This window comes from Thunnus thynnus, chromosome 3 (genome assembly GCF_963924715.1).
Source record: "Thunnus thynnus chromosome 3, fThuThy2.1, whole genome shotgun sequence".
In the NCBI taxonomy this organism is placed as follows: Eukaryota; Metazoa; Chordata; class Actinopteri; order Scombriformes; family Scombridae; genus Thunnus; species Thunnus thynnus.
Genome location: NC_089519.1, coordinates 15,964,632 through 15,986,258, shown reverse-complemented (window position 1 = coordinate 15,986,258; position 21,627 = coordinate 15,964,632). Strand labels below are relative to the sequence as shown.

Genomic DNA, 21,627 nt, shown 5'->3' with positions numbered 1-21,627 from the left:
AAGTCTTGAACCAATCAAACAAAATCCTCTGAATGTGGGTATTCTGCAGTCATTCTTTAACAAATATTTATTAGTTGGAAACCATTGATTTCCAGATAGAAAAAGCAATTTAATATGAAAAAACAAGAAAAAAAAGCAATGTCACCACAAGGTCCAATGGGTAGCTGTTCTGAAGCTCTCTATCATATTAAATGATCTTCAGCAGAATTTGGAGTTTTCTAATGCGTCATGGCTTTGTAGATGTGACCATTGAGTGTTTTCAAGACCACTCATCCATGTTGGCTCAAAAGCTGAGGATCAAAGTTCATTATTGGCCTTGGAAACAGCTTTTGAGAGAACAATCCTACCACAAGGTCCATTTAGTAGCTGTTCAGGGGCTTTGAAATCTTATTGCATGGGACATTACAGGTGTGTTTATATGGTGTGTATGCGTGTGTGTACTGTAGACCTATAATATTCTTAAAATGTTCTTATTGTGATTTAAAGATGGACTCTAGGGAGATCAGCCTTGTGCTAAAAGAAATCCAAATAAACACATAAACAAATAAACAGGTGGAAAATCTTTGCCTTGTTACCTGGTAAACAATGAACCTGATAGGTTTATATGCAAGTCATTAAAATGTATTGTAAAAAATTATCTGTATGAATGAAAAGTTCTCCTTTCAAAATGGTCGATCCTTTTATGTATGTTTAAACTGCAGCATGCACAGCAGTGATTGATGATGACTGGTGCCACTTGTGATGATCAAATTTACCATAGCCTTCATGCATTGTTCAGTTACTGTTAGATAAAGTGATTTATTACACAAACTCTGGTGAGATGAAGAATTTAATCAAATCTCACATATCAAACACAAACACAGCTCTTACGAGGTCTTATAAACCTAAATCCTCATCCTAAATCTGCTCCTTCATATTTTCCTCCCTAACCTTTCAGGTATGAAAACTTTTGTGTGGATTTGACTGTCAATTTCACAAAATGAGGAAGTAGAAATCAATCAAAGGTGATTTCAGTGTTTTTAAAAGTACATAGTTTTACCAATAGCTTCTACCTTAAGGCCAAGATTTTTCCTTTTAACTTTTTAAACCACTGAATGCTCATTACTGGTGCTGAAACGCACCAGAACAGACTCGATAAGGAGTAAGTTAACAATATACAACATCCAGTATACTTTATTTTACAACATATACTTTACATGATACAAAAATATTGATCACAGTGTATTTTCATGGAAAAAGGTCGAAATTGCATAAACAGAGGTTGAAAAATAACATTTAATAAATTATATAATCAATATCTGACATAAGAATACTGAGACATAATTAATACAAAACCCCCCAAATATTTTAAAACAAATTATTTAGACAATATTTTAAAACAAGTGTCGAGTGTTGACTCTTTCTTTCAGTCCTTTCCATCCTTGGGCTCCGATCAGTCGCTCTCATATTAAAACGTCCTCATAGCCGGGTCAGTGCATTTCCCACCTTCAAACCACCAGAGTTTCCCATATCTGCACTCCAATCACTAAGGTTTCCCCACATTCATCAGGGTCCGCACACTTAGCTGCCATCACAGCTGATGGGGATACTCACGACCAGCAGGTCTATAGGGGATGGCTGATGAATTCTATGTGTTAAGTTTGTTATTTGCTCTTTAGCATCTTGTTAGCGCCTTATTAGCTGGCGGTTAGTCCAGCCGTCTCCAATGGGACGGTACACAGCGACACACTTCTTCACTGAAGGAGAAACCTGGTTCACACCTTCTCCTCCTGACCTCGCAGGGAGGCCTGAGACAACTGCAATGAAGAAGAAAAAACAGGATTTTGCTTTGAGACTAATAACATAACAGCAAAAAGTAGGTCAGGTTAGGTAGGTAAAATATCTAAAATGTATTGGTTTGGTAGGATTGAGCCCCTTTCACAAATATAACATTGTCTTACTTTCTGTGCAGAAAAATACTGAATACATTAACTTTATTCTCACCCATGTGTGTATGTAGGTGAATCTGGATTTTTCATTAATACGTTGGCTTGTGTCTGCAACCATCAGTCAACATAAAAAACACCACGACCTCTCCACGTATAGAATACCCTTTAACAGGGTTAAGATAGAAAGAGGTGATTGCACTGTATGTCACACAAGTTTACAGTGTAGAATGGAGCAAGCAACAGTTTGATTATTGCCAAAAATGGGACAAAAAATATAAAGTATGTCCTGAGGGTGGTGCTGGAGGAATCAAAAAGATCAAAAGAATTTATCCCACTGGAAGCATGAATGTATCCAGTACATTGTTACCTGTTAAAATAAGATTGCTAGATCGCAATGCAAAGTTGATATATTGACCTAGCACTAAAGAAAGCTCATGGGATGTCCAAAATGGGAAGGTTTATCCTCTGGCGAGCATGAATATGCTCAGTAAATTTAGCTGCATTTTGCCCATTTGATTTTGATATTTCTTCTGTACATGTTAACAATTTGGCTTAGTGAGGAAAAGTAGGCCGAGTTTTAACTTCTGACTCAAGCTCTTTTTTTATTCTTCACACAACTATTTTTGCCACTTTTCATGTGTAAAGCAAAGTGCAACACCATGAATCCCTTTCTGGACAGACTGTCTGAAAGTGTGGACCATTATTCCCATTTTAGCACAGTTCTTTTCAAACATATCCTGGCCTTTATTTTAGACAGTTCAAAATTAGTGGGCATGGTAAGGAGGAAGAAATGTAGAAAAAATGCTAGTGAATCCCAAGATTTTACTTAAAAGTAAATGTATAATTTTGACCACATGAATTTGAGGTATATTTTCCATGTTATTTCCAGAGTCACCTCTTCATGTGTTTCTAAAACATGTGTCATTTATTTGTTGTTAGGTAGTCTGTCCAGGGTGTACCCTGCCTCTTACCCAATGTGTGCTGGTTTCCAAACTTCATAACTTCAAAAAAAGCATTTCTTGCCTTTAATATTATTCTACATTACACCAAATGCTGCTGGTGAGTGAGGCCCATTATCCTTTGATAATGGATAATGGGTCTGTTTGATTTTACCTTTATCGTAGAAACATGGAAAGCACCCAAACTGAAACCTGTTTCCAAAGTAATGTTCTGATCAGATTCCACACTGGTGTGGATGAAAAATAAGTGCTCACATATTATCCTGCATTCGAATAATTTTGGTCACTTTTAGTCCATGATTGTCTGATATGGTATACTGTTTCCTAGGAGCTTGCAGGTTTTAAATACAACCAAACTTCTGCAAATGATTGAGGACCACTACTGCCTCACAAAGACAAACACTAACTACTTTCTTGTGTGTTCTGAAGGTCAAAGGTTACAACTAAGGTTTAGATTTCAAAGCAGTAAAAGCTACAGCCTTCAAAACTACTATGTGATTAACAACCCAAGCCTGAGCCACCAGAGCTTTCACCAGAACAGGACGTCAACCCTCAAGAAATGTTTCACAGTTTCACTTCCAATGCAGGTATTGCTCTTTGGCATTAAGGGACAGTGTGGTCTAAATCCTATCTTGAGACCCAAAAACATTTGTAAGAGCTTGTAAAAGCTCATATCTGGTTAACCCCAGATCAGAGTCAAGGTCAGATTGTTCAACTTTCAAATGACTACACGAGGAATGGAGCTCAGGAAGTCGAAAGACCACATGAAGTGTTGGAGGGATGGAGTCAATGTTTTACGTAGTGCTTACGCACTTCATGAACAAGGCAAAGATTCTGGGACTGGCGTGTAATCGCCACTGCGTCTCTGGCTGCATGGGGTGTCACATGGCGGATGACGGAATATTTAGTCATGGTTACTTAAAGACACCCATGCACCCATGGTGAAATACACAGGAGAGTGCAACTGAATGCCCACGCACACACACACACTGTCAGATTCACATAGACACAAGTAGCAAATCCCAGACACTAGATTCCTACCACTACTCATAAATCACTCTCTTACGGGGTCACAAAGGGTCAAGACTGGATGGGATGGATGTGTGTGTATGCGTGTGTGTTTCCTCCTGAGAGAGGAAATGGTTAAGTGACAGCTAGGAGAAGTCATTAGCACACTGCAGTCTTGTATTACAGAGTGGGTTCACAGCAATATCCAGCTACCACTGCCGGATGCACAAACACTGTGTGTGTGTGTGTGTTGGAGCAGAGGTTGATGACTCTAGGATGTTGCAACCGCTGAACCACTGAAATACAACAAGAATTTTGGCGTCCAAATGCTTCCACATAATCGCAGTGGTAAAGAAATTGTTTATACTAATTAGGTATTTAATTTACTTAGTGGTATATTAATAGGCTAATAACTTGGCTTTACACTCTTGGCTTTACATTACACATGGCAATATGATATTACATACTGTATGCACCAACATAGAGTAAGAAAGCATCATCATGTTGGAAAACTGATTTTGTGTAGATGCAGAAATCCTCTGATTGGCCATGATCAACACATCTTGTAGTGAAAATCTGCTATAATATTCCTATAAAGGCTAATCAACAATTATCAACAATTGCAAACCACAGGCAGCACTAGATTCTAAGCATCCCTACTCCTTACCTGCATGTAGCTTGGTGGAACCTCCGTCCTTTTAGGAAACACTTGTTAGGCGACTCGTTACATTCACAGGAACACTTTGTTTTATTGAGGGGCTGGTGCCGTGGGCAGGTCTTGCTACACGTGCACTGACAGGTCTCCTTGTTGAAGACGTGGGTCAGTGGGCAGGAGGGAGTGGGCGAGACATTGCACACACACTGGCAAGTGTTACGGTCCAGGTGCCGGTTAGGGCCACAGTCGTGAGTTTGATCCCCGCGCCGACAAATACACTGACAGGTTTCCACGTCCAGTTCCTTATCTGGGCCACACACGTCTGTTGGGAATATGTCTGTAGAGATGGAAGGAGAGGGAGACAGGTGGAGTTTGTTATTTGAAGAAGTCTTTACAGGAGTAAATTAACTAGAGACAGTGTGTACTCATGTACAGTGTTACTATTTTACATTTTCTTGTGTCTATGGTCTCTGAAACTGGGGTCAGAGTTCCCCAGCATAATAAGTCAACTCTATCATATTCAAATTGACTATAAATGATCTCAATAAAATGACATAAGACGAACTGTAATTAGGAATTCCCCATCACCACTATTACACCACTATGTATAATTTAAACAGTTACACATCTCAGTGCTACATCAACAAATTAAATTTCACAATAGCCAAAACTCAAGCATTACATCAGTTAAAGGCTTGTGACATGTATTAGAAAATCAAAAATATAACAAAAGAATGTTATAATATTTTTAATGGCTTTTACTGCCACTCATCCAATGAAATAGTAGATTAATGCCATATGATGATATGTACTGTACCACTTTATTAACTAATAAATTTCGGTTCTTTGCCTCCGCCAACCTGCAAAGTTGCAGTTTACATCCATGTTTGTACAGACTCATATAATATTTGTAACAAAGACTTTGAAGGAATTTAATAAAAGGTACCTAGTATATTTTCTTTGTTTACTTTCACATGCTTAGCCAATAAAGTTGTAGCCATGACAGTAGACAATGATTCAGATATGGATGTTGCCGCAAAGAAGCTACAAATTCTAAAACGTGGATGATTCACATACATCTTCAACCCAGCAGCACAGAAGATCTATACAATCACCACAGTTTCAAGGTGGCATCAAGATTAGTGTCACCGATTCAGTGTCCAGCTAAATGTGAAATATGGTCACAATCTCCTTTTCTGTTTCTGAGTTATGGCGTTGAATAATGGCCAGAATAGTGTTTTTGCAGAACATTATGATGTCAGTGAAGTTGACCTTTGACCTTTTGGATATAAATGTCATCACCTCATCATTTCATCCTGTTAGACATGTATGAGAAATTTAATTAGTGTATGAATTTTTGAGTTATGGCCAAAACGTGTCACAGTGACTATGACCTTTGACCTTTGACCACCAAATTCTAATCCGTTCATCCTTGAGTCCAAGTGGGCGCTTATGCTAGATGTGATGAAAGTCCCTCCAGGTGTTCCTAAGATATCGTGTTCACAAGAATGGGACGGATGTGAGGTCACAGTGACCTCAAACTTTGACCACCAAAATCTAATCAGTTCATCCATGAGTCCAAGTGGACGTTTGTGCCAAATTTGAAGATATTCCGTCAAGGCGTTCCTGAGATATGGCGAATGGGGCCACAAGAATGGGGCGGACAACCCGAAAACATAATGCCTCCAGCCACGGCTGTTGCCAGCATGGAGGCAAAAAGATAATGGATGGATGGATAATGACCTAGGCTGACCCAGAGATGCAAGTGAATTTGACACCTCCAATGAAACAAAGGTGTGTGCCACTTAATTGTACATGATTGTACTGTATAGGTATACATATATAGTGTCAAATATACATATACTGGTCAGACTGGTATCAGTGCTTAAATTTGCAATATATACAGTATATGTGTAGTAAGTATTATCGCACTGATGTTTCATATGAAGATAAGGTTGTTAAGTGACATGCAAAGGTTACAGATGTGGTTATTTGCTGCTGTAAGAAAAAAAAGAACACTACTGCAAAACACTGTTGTAAGTTTTGGTCATTAAGTAAAAATGTTACTCAACTACATATAAAAACTGTGCATGACAGTTGTTTGATGACGCTGATTAAGTATGACACTAAAAACATTCCTGAAATGGTCAAGCGATGATCTCTCCTCAGGGATTACACAGATGGTTCTCTTTCATTACTGGCAAATTATCTTTTAGCTTAAAAACACAGAAAGAGACAGAGAGAGAGAGCAACAAAATTCTGGCAAATTGATGATTGTTCCACACACATAAAGTATGTGTGTTTATGTGTCTACAGATGAACAAACACAGATAACAACTGTTACAAAGAAACAGTTTACTGCTGACAAAATGCAGGCTGTGTCTACTCCAGCAAAGTGCATACACACAAACACACTAAACAACCTAAATCAATGTAATGAATGTCAATGGAACTTTGTATTCCCCTGAGGACAACTGTTTTCATGCTGTGAACAAAACAACAAAAAAGACTTGATAAATTCTGTCAAATTAATATAACATTTGTGGCCATGGATTACTTATTAGTAATGCATACACTCAAATGACTTAATTTCTTCTAATAATTTCTGCCCTGAATGGCATCTGCAATAACAAAATAGTTGCCTGATGATGCAATCGGTCATCCCCTAAAAGACAAAAACGCAAAGACATAAAGTCTCACTGCATTACATTTATTATATTACACACGGCAAATATGTTTAACATGCTTAACCTCTACTTGCTTCTCCCAAAGTGGCCTGATTATGCACAATTTGGATTAATAATTGAACTTTTAATTTAAGAGAACAAAATTACATACTTTGAGGGCACCAGTTATTAATTTCATACATTCACACAAATTATGTAATTTGACAACACAAAGCCTTAATTTACGGTTGCATATTTTAGGGAACATATTATCTAATTCAAGGGCACAAGTCATTTATTTGAGGAAACAAATTACACAATTGAGAGCACGACATTATTTTAAGGGAACAAATTACATAATCTCAGGGCACAAATTATTAAATTGATGGAAAAAAATCATTCATTTGGGGGAAACAAATTACATAGTTGAGGTCACAGATTATTAATTTAAGGGTACAAAGTGTGGAATTTGGAGAGACACTGAATTTGAGAGAACATATTCCATAATTAAAGGACAAATTATTAATGTCAGGGATCAAATTATGTAAATTGATTACATAAATTATTTTTAAATTCTTAAATTTAAGGAAACAAATTATAAAATTCATTGACACAAATCATTTATTTGAAGGAACAAATGGAGGGCACAAATTATTAATTTAAGGACACATATTATGAGGGTGCAAATTATTAATTTGAGGGAACAACTTATGTAATTTGAGGGTTTGTGTTCATTACAGCTCACAACATAAAATGGTTTGATGTGTAACGCACAGACCTTCCAAGAACCATTTGGTGTGTTGTGACAAATTTCACGAGAAGTTAAACCATTACAATCATAATCAAATTTAAAGCTATGAAAATAGAACACATATATTATCATTTTTTGAAATGTGGGTATGATGATACTGATAAATTTGAATGGTACTGGACATACCATGGTTTGTACAATCATGTTCCAATGAGAGATAAAAAAAAAGGTTTTAGTTATGCAGGATCACACAGTGCTGATGCATTGTGGGTTAGCTGGAAATCTGGTTTTTGATTTGATGTGACAGTCACTGGCAGGGGTTAGTTCTCTACAAACTCACACATACATAAACACACATACAAACCGGCTGGCAATGTTATCTCTGTGGAAACTGAGCAAAAATTGGTGGTTACTCCAGCTCAAATTACACCATCGCAGGATTTCACATGAAAGCCATGTTGTGAAAAATTGTCATTATTATTATAAGCTCCCTTGCTTTGTTTCTGCTGGGAAACAGTTTTATGTTGCTATTTTATGTTCTTGCTTGAAATGCTTTCACCAAAGTTGACTTCTAAAGGTAAAGAAAAAAATAATGAAATGTAGATGCATTTTTTTACATGACAGTTTTGCACAGTTATACTAAAAATACCTCTGTTAGTTCTGTAAGGTTATACCTAAATTGCACATGGGACACTCATCTTAAGTTCCAGTTATTAATTTTTAAACCAAAATATATCAAAGAAACAAAGGAAAATGACCATGTGATACTTTCTCTGGACGGAGCTCTCAGTTGCTGCTGTTTAGGGGATACTTTATGGTTTCCAGTACAGGGCCAGAGAATATTTTTAATGATGCCAAGTTCTTTCTGTCCTCCATTCCCTTGAGATTTTTATCATTGCTATTTTCCGTCTTTGCTTTTCACCAAAGTTTTTGAGTTTCACCGTGTGCAAAACACAATTTCACAACACAAGAACAAAATAAATTTAAATAGAATGACATGGAAACTGTCTACACTGAGGTCTAGGGATTATCCTGAGTGACCAATACGTTGTTTTTGGAAAGACACATTGTTGTTGAGTTTTTCACAGTCAGTTTCTTGACTGTGCCTTGATTCACTAAAATCCTTTGTTTCTCTTGTTGATTTTCACTAGAACACTGGTTAAGGTGACATAAGATCGTTTTCTGGTATATAGTTCCAGTCAAAAATTTGGACATGCTTTCTCTTTCAAATGAATGGGAAGGTGTGTACAAACATCTGATTGGTACTGTATAAGCATCTAAAATAACACTTTATGTTATTCTTTTTCAATACTGTCTTTTTCAATACTACCACTGGGATGCTGGAAAGTTGGACATTTTCTAGTTCATATAGTGGCTTTAAATTATTTATTTCTTGACACACAGGGTATATGTTTGGTTTATGACAATGTAATTTTCTTTTCTTATTTGATTTCTTGGTTTGTACAAAAGCTATAAAATATCACATATTTTTGTAGCCTCTCTGAAGAGCAAGCTGTTGGCTAACCCTAACCCTAATTTGGTATTAAAACAATGAAAATGCCTCCAGCAGTGGCAAGTATTTCCAGTTTTAACCTACAATATAAACACAATAACACATGTATTTCAGTTGAATGCCATATAGTATTTCTAGTATAGTATACTTTTCTCCTCTCATGTGTCTTTTCTCAACATTCCTCCACTATGACCTCATGTTCATTGCTGCTGTCTGAACATTTAAACAAAACATACATCTCAATACAACATCCAGCAATCCATTTCCATGGGAATGTCCAACCTGAGGGGGCTCTGAACTGATTTTATATGTCAAAGTTGATTTACTAGTTATGATGAGTACTACTCAGGCTGTGGAAACAGTTGTATAATGTCTTCTGTGGCACTGGAGGGAATTTTGTCAAGTCTGAGAAAATAACTTAATAACTTAATAATAAATAATAATTTTTTAATACTAATTTGTTACCTAACAAAAGCAGTTACTGAGTTGCACTGTGGGAAGTGTAGTGATCTGGTGTTTCCAGCCTCTGCTGCATTGCAGGTCTTCCAATTTAAGGTGCAATAAAAATATCACTCTGTTAACAAAAATGTATATGCTCTGAAATTATTTTTAATAAATATATTTTAATAAAGCTGCTAGGTCCTTCAAGTGTCCATTCTGGAAACCACATTGAAATTAAATTTCACCTCAAATTCTCAGATAAAAGTCAGCATTCACAAAGTGGCCACATCTCATATTACAGATATAGCATAAAAAAATTTCAGTCAGCCAGTTAAATAAAATGTAGAATATGTACAACATTAGTGTTTGGCGTCTAGGCTCTGACCTTGTCGCTCCCCACACACTAACTTTCCCACTAGGGCAAGACAGACTCAGAGCCTACAGGTGGATGCTGGGGTGGAGGTGGGGCTTTTGAAACGCTATATGAATGGCAGCAGCAGCAAATGGCAGCAAGAAAGCATGTGAGCAGTGTGGCAGCAGGTATGTGTGTAAATGTGAGCAGAGCACTGACTGCTTAAATATGCTGCCATTATTATAAGGGTGCATTGGATATACAGTATGTTACAGTGAGGGGAGCATGGCGTGTCAGTGGAGCGGCAGCTCAAGCTGGACTGCCTGAACTAGCTCACACTTCATTTCAGTCAGCCAACTCACATGGAGTAGATCATTATTTAAATGTAGAATATGTACAGAATTAATGTTTGGCGTTTAGGTTCTGACCTCATCGCTCCCCACAAAGAAAATTTGATTTCACACATCAGGGAGTGGGTTGCAATGATATTAACTTTCCCCCCAAAATGGCATTACATTTAGAGTCCAGAACTAGCCATTATGAGGAATCTGCTATGTGTGGGCCTAGGCACCAGCAGCCATATGGCCATTCCCCTGCTTTGCACCTCAGACTATGAAGGGAACATACTATCTAGTGAAACTGCTGTGTGTGGGCCTCGGCACCAGCCACCATGTGGCCTGCTAAGCACCTCAGACCATGAGGGGAATATATTAACCATGTCCCCTGCTAAGCTCCTCAGACCATGAGCCATCAGGGGAATATACTAACCATATCCCCCGCTAAGTTCCACAGACCATGAGGGGAATATACTAACCATATTCCCTGCTAAGCTCCTCAGACCATGATTGGAATATGCTATCTAGTGAAACTGCTATGTGTGGGCCAAAGCAGCAGTCACTGTGTGGTCATTCCCCTGATAAGCGATTGTTTCAATAAAGAAGACTCAGCTGGAGTTGAAACTACAAGAGTATGCAGTCTAATGGCAAACGCACAACAAAATGGAGAGAAGAAGAATCTTCCCTCGCAAATGATCTTTGGCCGAACACAAAGTGGCTCACACACTTCACCCAGACAACAGACTAGTTTCACTTGGCGACAGCATCTCACTCACGGAATTAACATTAAATAGCAACAGTTGTAATGTGATGTAATCTGCCACAGGCGATATTTCCGCATTTTACCGACAAAGATGTGGTCAGTGCCAACTAAACAAGCTTGATGCTTGAATGTTGCCATTGATCTTGGCTGATAATAAAGAGGGAGGAAAATTAAAGGTTTGATGACATAGATGATGTATATAAATGGCATAGATGATATAGATGGTGCTGCCGATGGCTGCCTCAGTATGTTGGTGCACATTGTTTTGTCTTGTTTTGTTTGTAAATTCAGTGTTTTACTACGGTACCCAGAGCTCTTTCACCAAACAAGAGCTCATGAAAATCAAGGAAACAACTTCCGCAGATTTATTTCCCAACTTTCTCATCCTATCTGTCGAATTACTGGACATTTTGGTCAAAGTTGCGCTCACTTTTGTTCACACAGTGAGATGCCGGAGGAGAAGAAGATGAGCCGGTGCGCTCATGTGTCTCCACAGACATGGACTACGCACTCCATTACCAGGAATATTTCTTTCCAATGTGCAATCACTGTGTAACAAACTAAATAAACTTCAGCTACTGGTGGGGAAGAACAGAGACTTTTCTTTATCATTTTGTGCTTCATGGAAACTTGGCTGTGTGGATCAACACCGGACTCTGCGCTGCAGCTAGCAGGCTTCCAGCTGTTCAGAGTGGATTGCGACAGAGCTCTCCAGCAAAACAAAAGGTGGAAGTATCTGTTTTTATACTATTTTACACTGTTTTTATACAGTGGCTGGTGTAAATATGTGACAGTTATTCTGCAGAACTGTTCTCCTGTTCTGGAAACCTTATCATCAACTGTAAACCCTTCTAGCCCCTGTAGGTTTGCTTTATTCATTCCGGTAGGTGTTTACAGGTCGACGTCAGCTGATCAAATGTCAACCTGAGAGGGGAACACTTTAGATCACTGTTATACTACAATAAACAATGCATATCACACCGTTCCCTGCGCTGCATTGGGACACTCTGACCATGTCATAGTCCTATTCAACAAGTATCTTCGCCCCCTGAGATGCAAGGGGCCCTATTTTAAAGATCTAAAGCACACAGTCTGAAGCGCATGGTACAAGTGCATTTAGGGTGTGTCCAAATCCACTTTTGCTATTTTAACGGCGGAAGAAATGGTTGATGCGCCATGCGCATGGTTCAAAGAGGTAGTCTTTAGTTTCTTAATTAATCATTGGTGTGTTTTCGGCGTAACATGCAATAAACCAATCAGAGTGTCATTTCCCATTCCCTTTAAAATCCAGGTGTGCTTGCACCTAGGTGGATTGCTATTATGACAGCGCATTTGCCAAGTAATAAGAAGGAACGCTTCTCTACAGAGGAAACGGATCTGCTGGTGCACAAACTGAAAGCGCACAATCCATTACAACCAGACCACCAGTTTAAAATCCTGTCTATTAATTTGTTGCAAATGTATTTTCGTTTGGTTTTTGAAAAAGTTTATTTTTTTAATTACAGCTTTGGCTTCTTTAAAATCGTTTTGCTCAGTCATGGAGTAACAGGTCAAATCAGTGAGATTTTAACTGCTGAAAGTATGGAAACCTGGTCACTGTGCTCTCAAAAATGTTAAAGAATATTTGTTGAATATTGCTCAAAAATTAAATCATTAATTTTAGTCATGTAAAGAATCATCAACACAGTTGTCAGGACTTGATCAGCTCTCCAAGGTGCTGATACCCATCTGGCGGGGGAACTGGCGTTTCCTGAGGTTCGGGTTTGAGGGCAGAATTTGATTTTTGAAATTTTTGCTGCGTTTCAGCAATTATCTTGATGACTGGCTACTCTAGGCGGTCTCGGTGGAGCAATGCCACTGTGAAGTGGCCCTGCTCTTGGAGCAGAGTCAAACCGTGGGTCTGTGCCTGAACTACAGGAAGAGCAAGCTCCAGCCTTCCTAGGTGACAACGTTCCTGGGCATGGCTCTGGACTCCAAGAGGGCGATCATCATGCTGACTCTGGAGAGGCAACAGGTCTTTGCAGCCTGCCTCGGCCGCTTCCAGTGGTATTCTCAGGTTGACTGGGGGCTCTGCTTTCATCTCATGGGCCTAATGGTGGACATTGTGCCCTCCTGTACATGTGACTTGTCTAGAGGTGCCTGCTGAGCTTGGGCCTGTGTCCACAAGGGTCCCACCAGACGAGCTAGTGGTTTCTTGTAGACTTCACAGAGCCCTTTGCTGGTGGAGGGATCCAGCCAACATAGCAGAGGGGAGTGCTCTAGGATCAGTGGTCTATCGCCAACAGGCCTTCACAGATGCATCCCCTGTAGGCTGGGGCACTGTCCACGGAGGCTGTGGGGTCAATGGACACTAGAATAATAGAATGTTTCATATTATTTCATTATAAATTTAATTTATATTTAGTTTAGTCAGAAAAAGATTAAGAAGTGTGTGCTCAGTTGTTAAAAATAAATAAATAATATGTGAGATTAAAGAAGCTGTCTTTCTCACAGGCATGGTGGTGGAGTCTGGTTGGGGCTACTTCTGTGTCAGCCACATACACCCCTCACTCAGGACGGGTTTTTTTTTAATTGATTTTACTGATTATTCTGCCAGTTAAACCCCAAAGTCACAAACCACCAAACTAACTGTCAGGAGGGAAACAGATGACAAATAATGAAAGTAACAACACAAAATCTCCGCCTGGAACCAGGTGAAACGAAAGGCAGGAGCCCCAGTTTGAACTAATACCAGGGAAAGTGAGCAGGAGTCCAGAAAAGAAGCTCTGTGTTTCACCGACTCTCCGTGCTACAGTTCCCCGCGAGAGAGGCTCCCTGCCCGGGCGTGCACTGCACAGGCTGACTAGCAGTGGTGACACTTAATGTCTGTGACATGTTGTACAGATATAGACATTGAAGCCATAGTGAAAGGAAGTGAAATGAAAAGCAAGAGGTTCCGCGACACACACATGTTGCTCACGCAGGCTGTGTGTCCCAAGTGTTACGCTTCCTGGGAACCATCATCACCCAGGACCTCGAATGAGACCCTCACCAAGAAGGCTCAGCAGAGGATGTACTTCCTGTGGCAGCTGAAGAAGTTCAACCTGCCAAAGCCAATGATGGTGCACTTCTACACGTCATCAGTGATTCCATCCTCACCTCACCCCACCTTGGGGGCGGTTGTGGAAGATGGGCGGTTCGATTCCTGGCTCCTCCAGTCCGTGTGTCGATGTGTCTTTGGGCAAGATACTGAACCCCAAACTGCTCCTGATGGCACAGCCATCAGTGTGTGAATGTGTGTGAATCATTAGATTTCCTCTGATGGGCAGGTTGACACCTTGCATAGTAGCCCCTGTATTCTTATTGTAATTTTTTTTATTTATATACTTATACCACCTGTCTTTTGTGGTTGTTATATTTTTCTCACTTTGTACAGTTACTTTTTTTTCTCTTACCTTCTGTTTTTCGTTTGTTATGCATCACTACATCAAGACAAATTCCTGATTCTGATTCTAATGACAGACAGCAACACAGCCTACAAAATCCGTGTGTTAAATTTTAGTACTAGAACACACAAATACTTAATATTTACTCACTTAAGTTTTGAGTGACAGTGAAATGCTTGCATTGAGGAGCCCTGCTGGTCCCCATAGAAGCAGATAGCCAGCCAGCACTGACTGAACAGAGCTTTGACAGCCAGACCAGGTGTGGATACATTTGCATGTAAGCACAAGCAGCAAAATTTAGCTCAGTGACTGGAGCGGTGATTCCTTGCCATCTCCCGAGGAGTAAACACTTTAAAGCAGATCCCCAACCACTGCAGCACGGTGCTCCAGTCTCAGACCCTGAAGTACACATTGTTTCCCGCAGCTGAAATGATGATGACTGCCAGAGTTTTGGTGCTCTGGGTAATGCCAGAGGAAGCAGCAAGGGGACACAACGCAAACATAGTTCCTTCCTCAACCCCCCCAACGCGACATGTTCAGGCTGAGAGTTTGCTTTTGAAATGCTATATGAACGGCGGCAGCAGCAGCAATGGCAATAAGCAAGCATGGCAGCAGGTAAGCAGCAAAGTGTGAGCAAAGCACTGATGGCTTAAATACATCGCCCTGATTATAAGGGTAGTGAGGGGAGTATGGCATGTGAGTGGGGTGGCAGCTCGAGGTAGGCTGCCTGAAGTATCTCGCAGTTGTCGCTTTATAAAAACAAATTGCTAAGAATGGCTGGGTTAAAAACATTGAGGGGGCTTAGAAATACTCTAGTAGCTCACATGGTAAATTCAGTATGAGGCACATTTCCACATAACTCATTTCATCAGTACAACAGAGTCATGTCATACTCACCACTCTCTTTTTGACATGAATACTGCTTTCATTCACTTATTATTACCAATACATTCTAATTTGCTGATTTTTCATTCAGTGTTAACTTACTGTCAATAAAACTCAACACTCCCTTCAGATGTTTCACACTAAAAGTCATCCAGGAAAGAGAGAAAATGGCGATGGATTACGCTTTTAATGTGAAACATCAGTGGAAGCTGTGGAAATATACATTCTGCTGAATTTATCAAGACAAACAGTTAACATGGAGGAAATGTTGATTTAGAAAATTAGAAAGGAAGATCTGTCTCAAATATAAACCAGTCTCAAAATAAAGGCTTGGTTCTCTCTGTAGTTGAGGCCAGTATTTGAGAATTTACAGTAGTCTAAATTGTAATCTACAGATTCTCTAATAACAGCCTTCATATATTTTGTTTTTATTATGATTTTTAGTATAGAGGTCTCACTCATTGCAAATAGTTACATAGAATATCTACATCATATATCCCACAGCTCATGCTATGTTTGCCTCACCATCTGCTTTTCTGAAGGCATTTAGCTTCACTCTTTGAATGTTGCTTTATATCGCGCTGAGGATGTATCTTCTTGCCCCTACATGAACAGAGGGCTCACTGCCTTTTATGGACAGTCAGTCAGGGGTCAAGGTTTTCCATTTCTGACAATATTCCAGACTGTCTCTATTTGCTTTCTGGCTGAACTTGGCTTTTTCAGTCTTATTCTGTAAAATTTCATGTGTGCGTAATCCATTACAAGACCTCACATATTGTTTCATAAGGACGAGATCATCCATCTTCATCTGTACCTCCTTATTCAAACACCATGCTGTCATGCTCACTTTGTATCTCAAGGTCATTTCTAGCCTTTTCAGACATATCAGCACATATTTTGGGGAGCTCTGCCACACAGAATTATTTGTGTAATATTTCCTAATAGTAAGGTCTGTTCTACTGGACTAATGCCATGGTTTGTCAAACCTACTTGCCAAATTTCTGTTTTATATCCTAATCTTTGAGGGGTGACTTTGGGGTCTCTCTCCATCATGAGAAGTGTCTGCGGTTTGAGGCCTGCTGCTCCTCACAACTGAGAGTGAGTATGATGTTGCATGTTCAGACGGATTTCGGGGGAGTCAGTCCACACATCAATTAAGTTGATACGCAGATTAAGATATCTGTCCTTGATTAAGATATACTATATGTCCAGTGCACAGCACCATCCAACTCACACAACTTCTGCAGATGTGCATGATTTACTAAAAAGAAGCACAATGAAAGGATGAGGTAAGAGTATGAGAGGAAGGAAAGGCTGTAAAAGTTGAGGAGAATAGATTAACACATACATTAACCTTTAACTTGAACAACAGGAATAATGTTTAAAATGTCAGTACAAGTCTTTCTTTTGAAACCTTGACCAAATCTTAACCAATTTTCATTACTTAACCTACACCTTTTCAAATGGCCAAGAGTTATCATGTCCCCACCTCCTGTGAATGGAACATAATCTTTTGACCATGGAGATAAGAAATATTCATTATATCCACATAATGGAAGTGTTGGACAGAGTTCAACACCTTCTGGGTAATATATATGTCTGTACCAAATTTCAGCAATAATTAACATATTGAAAAAGAAAGTTGAAATATTTCAATAAAAAACAAAAAATGACAACATCATGTTGTCAAGTTCTCACCAAAGTCATTAGAATGCATCGTATGGGAACCATGAATAACTGTTAAAAAATTGTGCCTATTGAGTAGATGTTGAGATATTTCACTGAAAGGAAAAGAACTTTGACCTGCTGCTTGTGCTGATGTCAGAATGTTGTTAGAATGTAGGTCTCTGGGGACTTTGAATATCCATTGCACATTCATGTTCTTTCATCAAATTGTTGTTGTATATCACCCTGAAGCACAAATGTTAACCTGATGGTGGCGCTAGATGAAACATCAGAGGACCAAAGTCAATAGGGTTCATCCTCTGGAGAATATGAATGTTTGTACAAAATTCAATGGCAATCCATCGAGTGGATTTTGAGATATGTCAGTGTGGACCAAAGGGGTGGACCAAATAAATGACGGACAGACATTGCCATCCACTCAGCTAGCATGGCTACAAGACAACATACTCATGATTTTGCAGAAAAAGTCTGTAGTGAGGCTAAAACACAAGTGCTCCAAATGAAATGACAAAATATGTCATATGACAACATCTTGTCAGGGCCATTCAAAACAAAATAGTTGTCTGAACTTACGCCACTATGGTTAATGTCTGGTTTAAGCACAATAGAAAATTTGGTTAAGGTTAGGGAAAGATCATGGTTTGGGTTAAAATACTAGGATTAAAGCAAAAAAAAAAATGTTTTGACTGAGACTTTTTTCAAGGCAAATCGTAATCCCCATCTGCAATTTTCACAACTCCAACACTCCACCACTAAACTTTGCATTTTGGGATGAAACGCCATATGAGAGGCTATATGAGAGGTAGGGCTATTATAATCAGAGGATGAGCTGTTACCACAGAAGCTGTTACGCATAGCTTATAAAGTTGTCTGTGCAGCTGTTTCAGTCACTGCAATGGCATATAGGCTAAAGTGGAACTTTGCATAGACTGCATGGATGCTGGCTAGGTTACAACAATCAATGGCACATTGCTTTTAGGAGCCTATAAAACAGTTCTCGAGGATGTGTGTTAAAGTAGAGCCAATTTGATACAATGGCTCTTGGTTGTTTAACAAAAAATGCATAGCTAATAAGTTAGCGAACAGAGTTGCCAAGTGCAAGACATTAGCTGGCCAGCTATGACCTGTAGCAAACTGTATCTATAACTATATCTATCCCTCCATCGTTTATATGAACCCTTTTTCACTTTTAACAATAATACAAATCTTGACTGACTGACTGTTAGTAGGAAAAAGGAACTAGAGTGTCCTGTGTCGTTTTGTTGAGCTGTCCAACCACCCCAACCTCCTCCCTCTGTGACCTCTATGGCTCTATAACAATGTCACACTGCTGCCTTCCAAGAGCTTTGTCACATGAACATTGTTGTTGGGCATTTGCTAAGTTGTCTGATACTGTGTTTTTTCTTTGGAAGCTAGTGTGAAGTTTGTCCTGAGTTTGGCGCTAGAGGGAAGGGAAAGTCTTAATTAATTCACTGGGAAACATGCATGTAAATTTCATAGCAGTCAGTGAACTCAGTGTTGATATTTCTTGTCTATAAGTGGAAATTTAGATTTCAATGGTGCTGGGGGAAGGTCACACAGAACAGTAGGGTTCATGGGCAAGAAAGTTCATTCTTGACCATGTAAAGAGTAGTTTAATGAACACAATCACCATCCACTCAATGCAAAGTCAACTAGCTTTTTCTGGAACTCTTAACCGCCTCTCTCTCCACCCCCAGAGAAAGATCATGAGATGCAATCGAAAGCTCTGGAAAAACCTAATAAGTGGAGCTTGAGTTTATTCAGTTATTTATTTATTTTGTCAAATTAGGATTTATCCTCTGAGTACTATGAATATACACACCACATTTCATGAAAATCCAGCCATTATTTTTTGAGAGTTTGTTTCTGTTTGTGTTTATGTGTATATTTGTATGTGTGAGAAGCTGTGAAATCTGCTACTCTGGGGTCTCAGCATTCTTCTGGTTCTCATTTGTTTACACTGGGTCCAAAGAGTGTTATCATAACCAAACACACACACACACACATACACACAAACACACACAGAATAGAGAAAGGCAGCTCTACTAACACAGTAAGTGTTTGTGTCAGTGTTTGGTATGTGCACTGCAGGCCTTGGCAACATGTCATCATGCAGTAACAAGGCACTTTGATCCCCCCCCCTATTTTTTTTTGCCGCTGTGTAGCTGGTAACATCCAAACACATTCATGTAGGTGTACACTGCGGACATTTTAAACTGACACTGTCACAGTTCACTCAGCCGATTACGCTCTTGCCAATGCAGCCTGCTGCTGCAGCTCCCTCCACCACCCCAACCTCCTCCTTGTGTGGTATTTCATATTGTTGACTTGAACAAAGATCTGATGTTCATGTGTGTTTATTTATTTAGGGAGATTAGCTCTGTCAGCAGAATCCTTGTCACTGTTTGGATTCTTTTAGAGCTTCTTCAAACAGCAGGGCCTTTTCTGCCAGATCTAACTGTGTAATTATTTACTATAAATTGTCATTCCTTGATGTAAGTGCCTCCGACTGAAGTGACACATTTGGTGGTATTAGAAACTGACTGGCCTGTTACCATTTGAGACATCTAATCAGAGCAATTTGTATAATTATCATTGTACAGCAGAAGTAGGGCTGGGCGATATTACAATATACACAAAAAGGTTGTTTTTAGTCTAAAAGTATTGTAGATGGTAGCTGGCTACATCAACCATTTTGAGTCATGACAGTCCCATAAACTGTGACATGATTAGTAACACGATATGTGCACCTGCTGCAGTTTACAGGTGTGTTGTGACTCCAGGCGGCTGTGTCCAACCCATAGTGAATTTACATTTTTTTAAAAATTGATTACATGCATGCTTCAATCCACATCTTCAAAACTCCTCATACAGTGAACTTTACCGACAAACTGAAGGACGCAGCAGTTCATTTTACACACAAAAGCAAATTCAAAGCAAAGTCAATCAGAACACACTGAGATAGAAACACTGACAACAGGCAACACACGATAATCTTTTTTGATCTCTTTTTCCTTGAAGTAGTAAATACTTTTGTTAGTGATGTTTTGTACAGAAACGAGTCAGAAATGCAGCAAGAAAGGTTTCATTGGGCCTCATTCACTGATATGTGCATAGAAATATTCTTACTTTGCACACAAAATAAGTGCACATTCAAAATTACCATCTGATTCATGGCACGTGATCACTGGCCAATTTTGTTCTAACCACCGTGCGTATGTTAGTGAATCAGAATCATTCTGAATTGATAGCGTGTCCGCTATCGGTAATTAGCATACTACTACATGCTCTGCTTTTACTACATCATGGCCTTTTGTTGTCATTTTTTAAGACTGTAGGATGTTTATGATTTGTGCATACGTCTAAGGTCTAAGGAAGTCTGTTAGAAGCAAAGGAGCAAATAGTGTGATATTGTTTTAGAGCCAAGAGGTCAACAGATCCATGACGTTGGGGTGGTTGAATCAACAAAATGTTGGACTTGATATGGGAGACCACTGTTCGCCTCCTGCTTACTACCGACTGTCAGTATGTGTTTCTTTTAACCAAAATGCTTCCCTAACCTTTACTAAATAGTTATTTGAACCCAAATAATCAAGTCTTTTATTGTGCCTAAACCTGGCCAAACCCTAATCATAGTAGTGTCAGATCAGAAAACGGTTAAGTTATTGCAACAGTGATCTATAACATTTTGGGAGGTAGAGACAAATAATGTTGTCCTGCCGATAGGGGTGTCAGATCAGTCAATGCTTATTGATAAATCCAGCTGCTGATTTATGTGTTGCACTCTCAGGTGCTGCCGCCATCATTGCTGTGGCAGAGTGGAACTGAACACATTCACACTGACAGTGGAAGCAGAGGTGTTTGGGTTAATGTCGGTTCTGTGTGAATGTGTAACTTATTCAGTGAGTCAGTTCAGTCAGTCTTAAAATACTAGTCTGGAATTGGTTATGGCAGGTTTTGGGAAAATATAACATTAATGTACCTCTTCTGTCTGATCTTCAAAGTCTGGATGTGAAAGTGATGTGTAGAGTAACCAGTTAAACCCAGGAGAGATTACTTGCTAGCTTTTGATTGGAATCATCAAACTCAAGATCTTTTGCATTTTAATAAAAAGAAATACAACATCTAATAAAATAAAATCAGAAGCTGAATTTCAGCCAGGAAATGTAATGCTACTACCAAGCTAGCAAGAGATCAGCAGGGTGGCTTACCATCAGCTGCATATAGGAAGATTGCTTC

General features: G+C 39.3%; 1 protein-coding gene across 1 annotated transcript in view; it reads right to left on the bottom strand.

Annotated features, from left to right (window-relative positions):
* Positions 1-811: 811 nt before the first annotated feature.
* Positions 812-21,627, bottom strand: part of vegfc (vascular endothelial growth factor c) — a 101,753-nt gene continuing 80,937 nt past the window's right edge. The window contains exons 6-7 of the mRNA XM_067584471.1: positions 4,563-4,887; positions 812-1,796 (exon numbers count right to left, since the gene is read on the bottom strand). Coding sequence (XP_067440572.1) covers positions 1,688-1,796; positions 4,563-4,887 — 434 coding nt within the window. The 3' untranslated portion in view covers positions 812-1,687. The remainder of the gene's footprint in view (positions 1,797-4,562; positions 4,888-21,627) is intronic.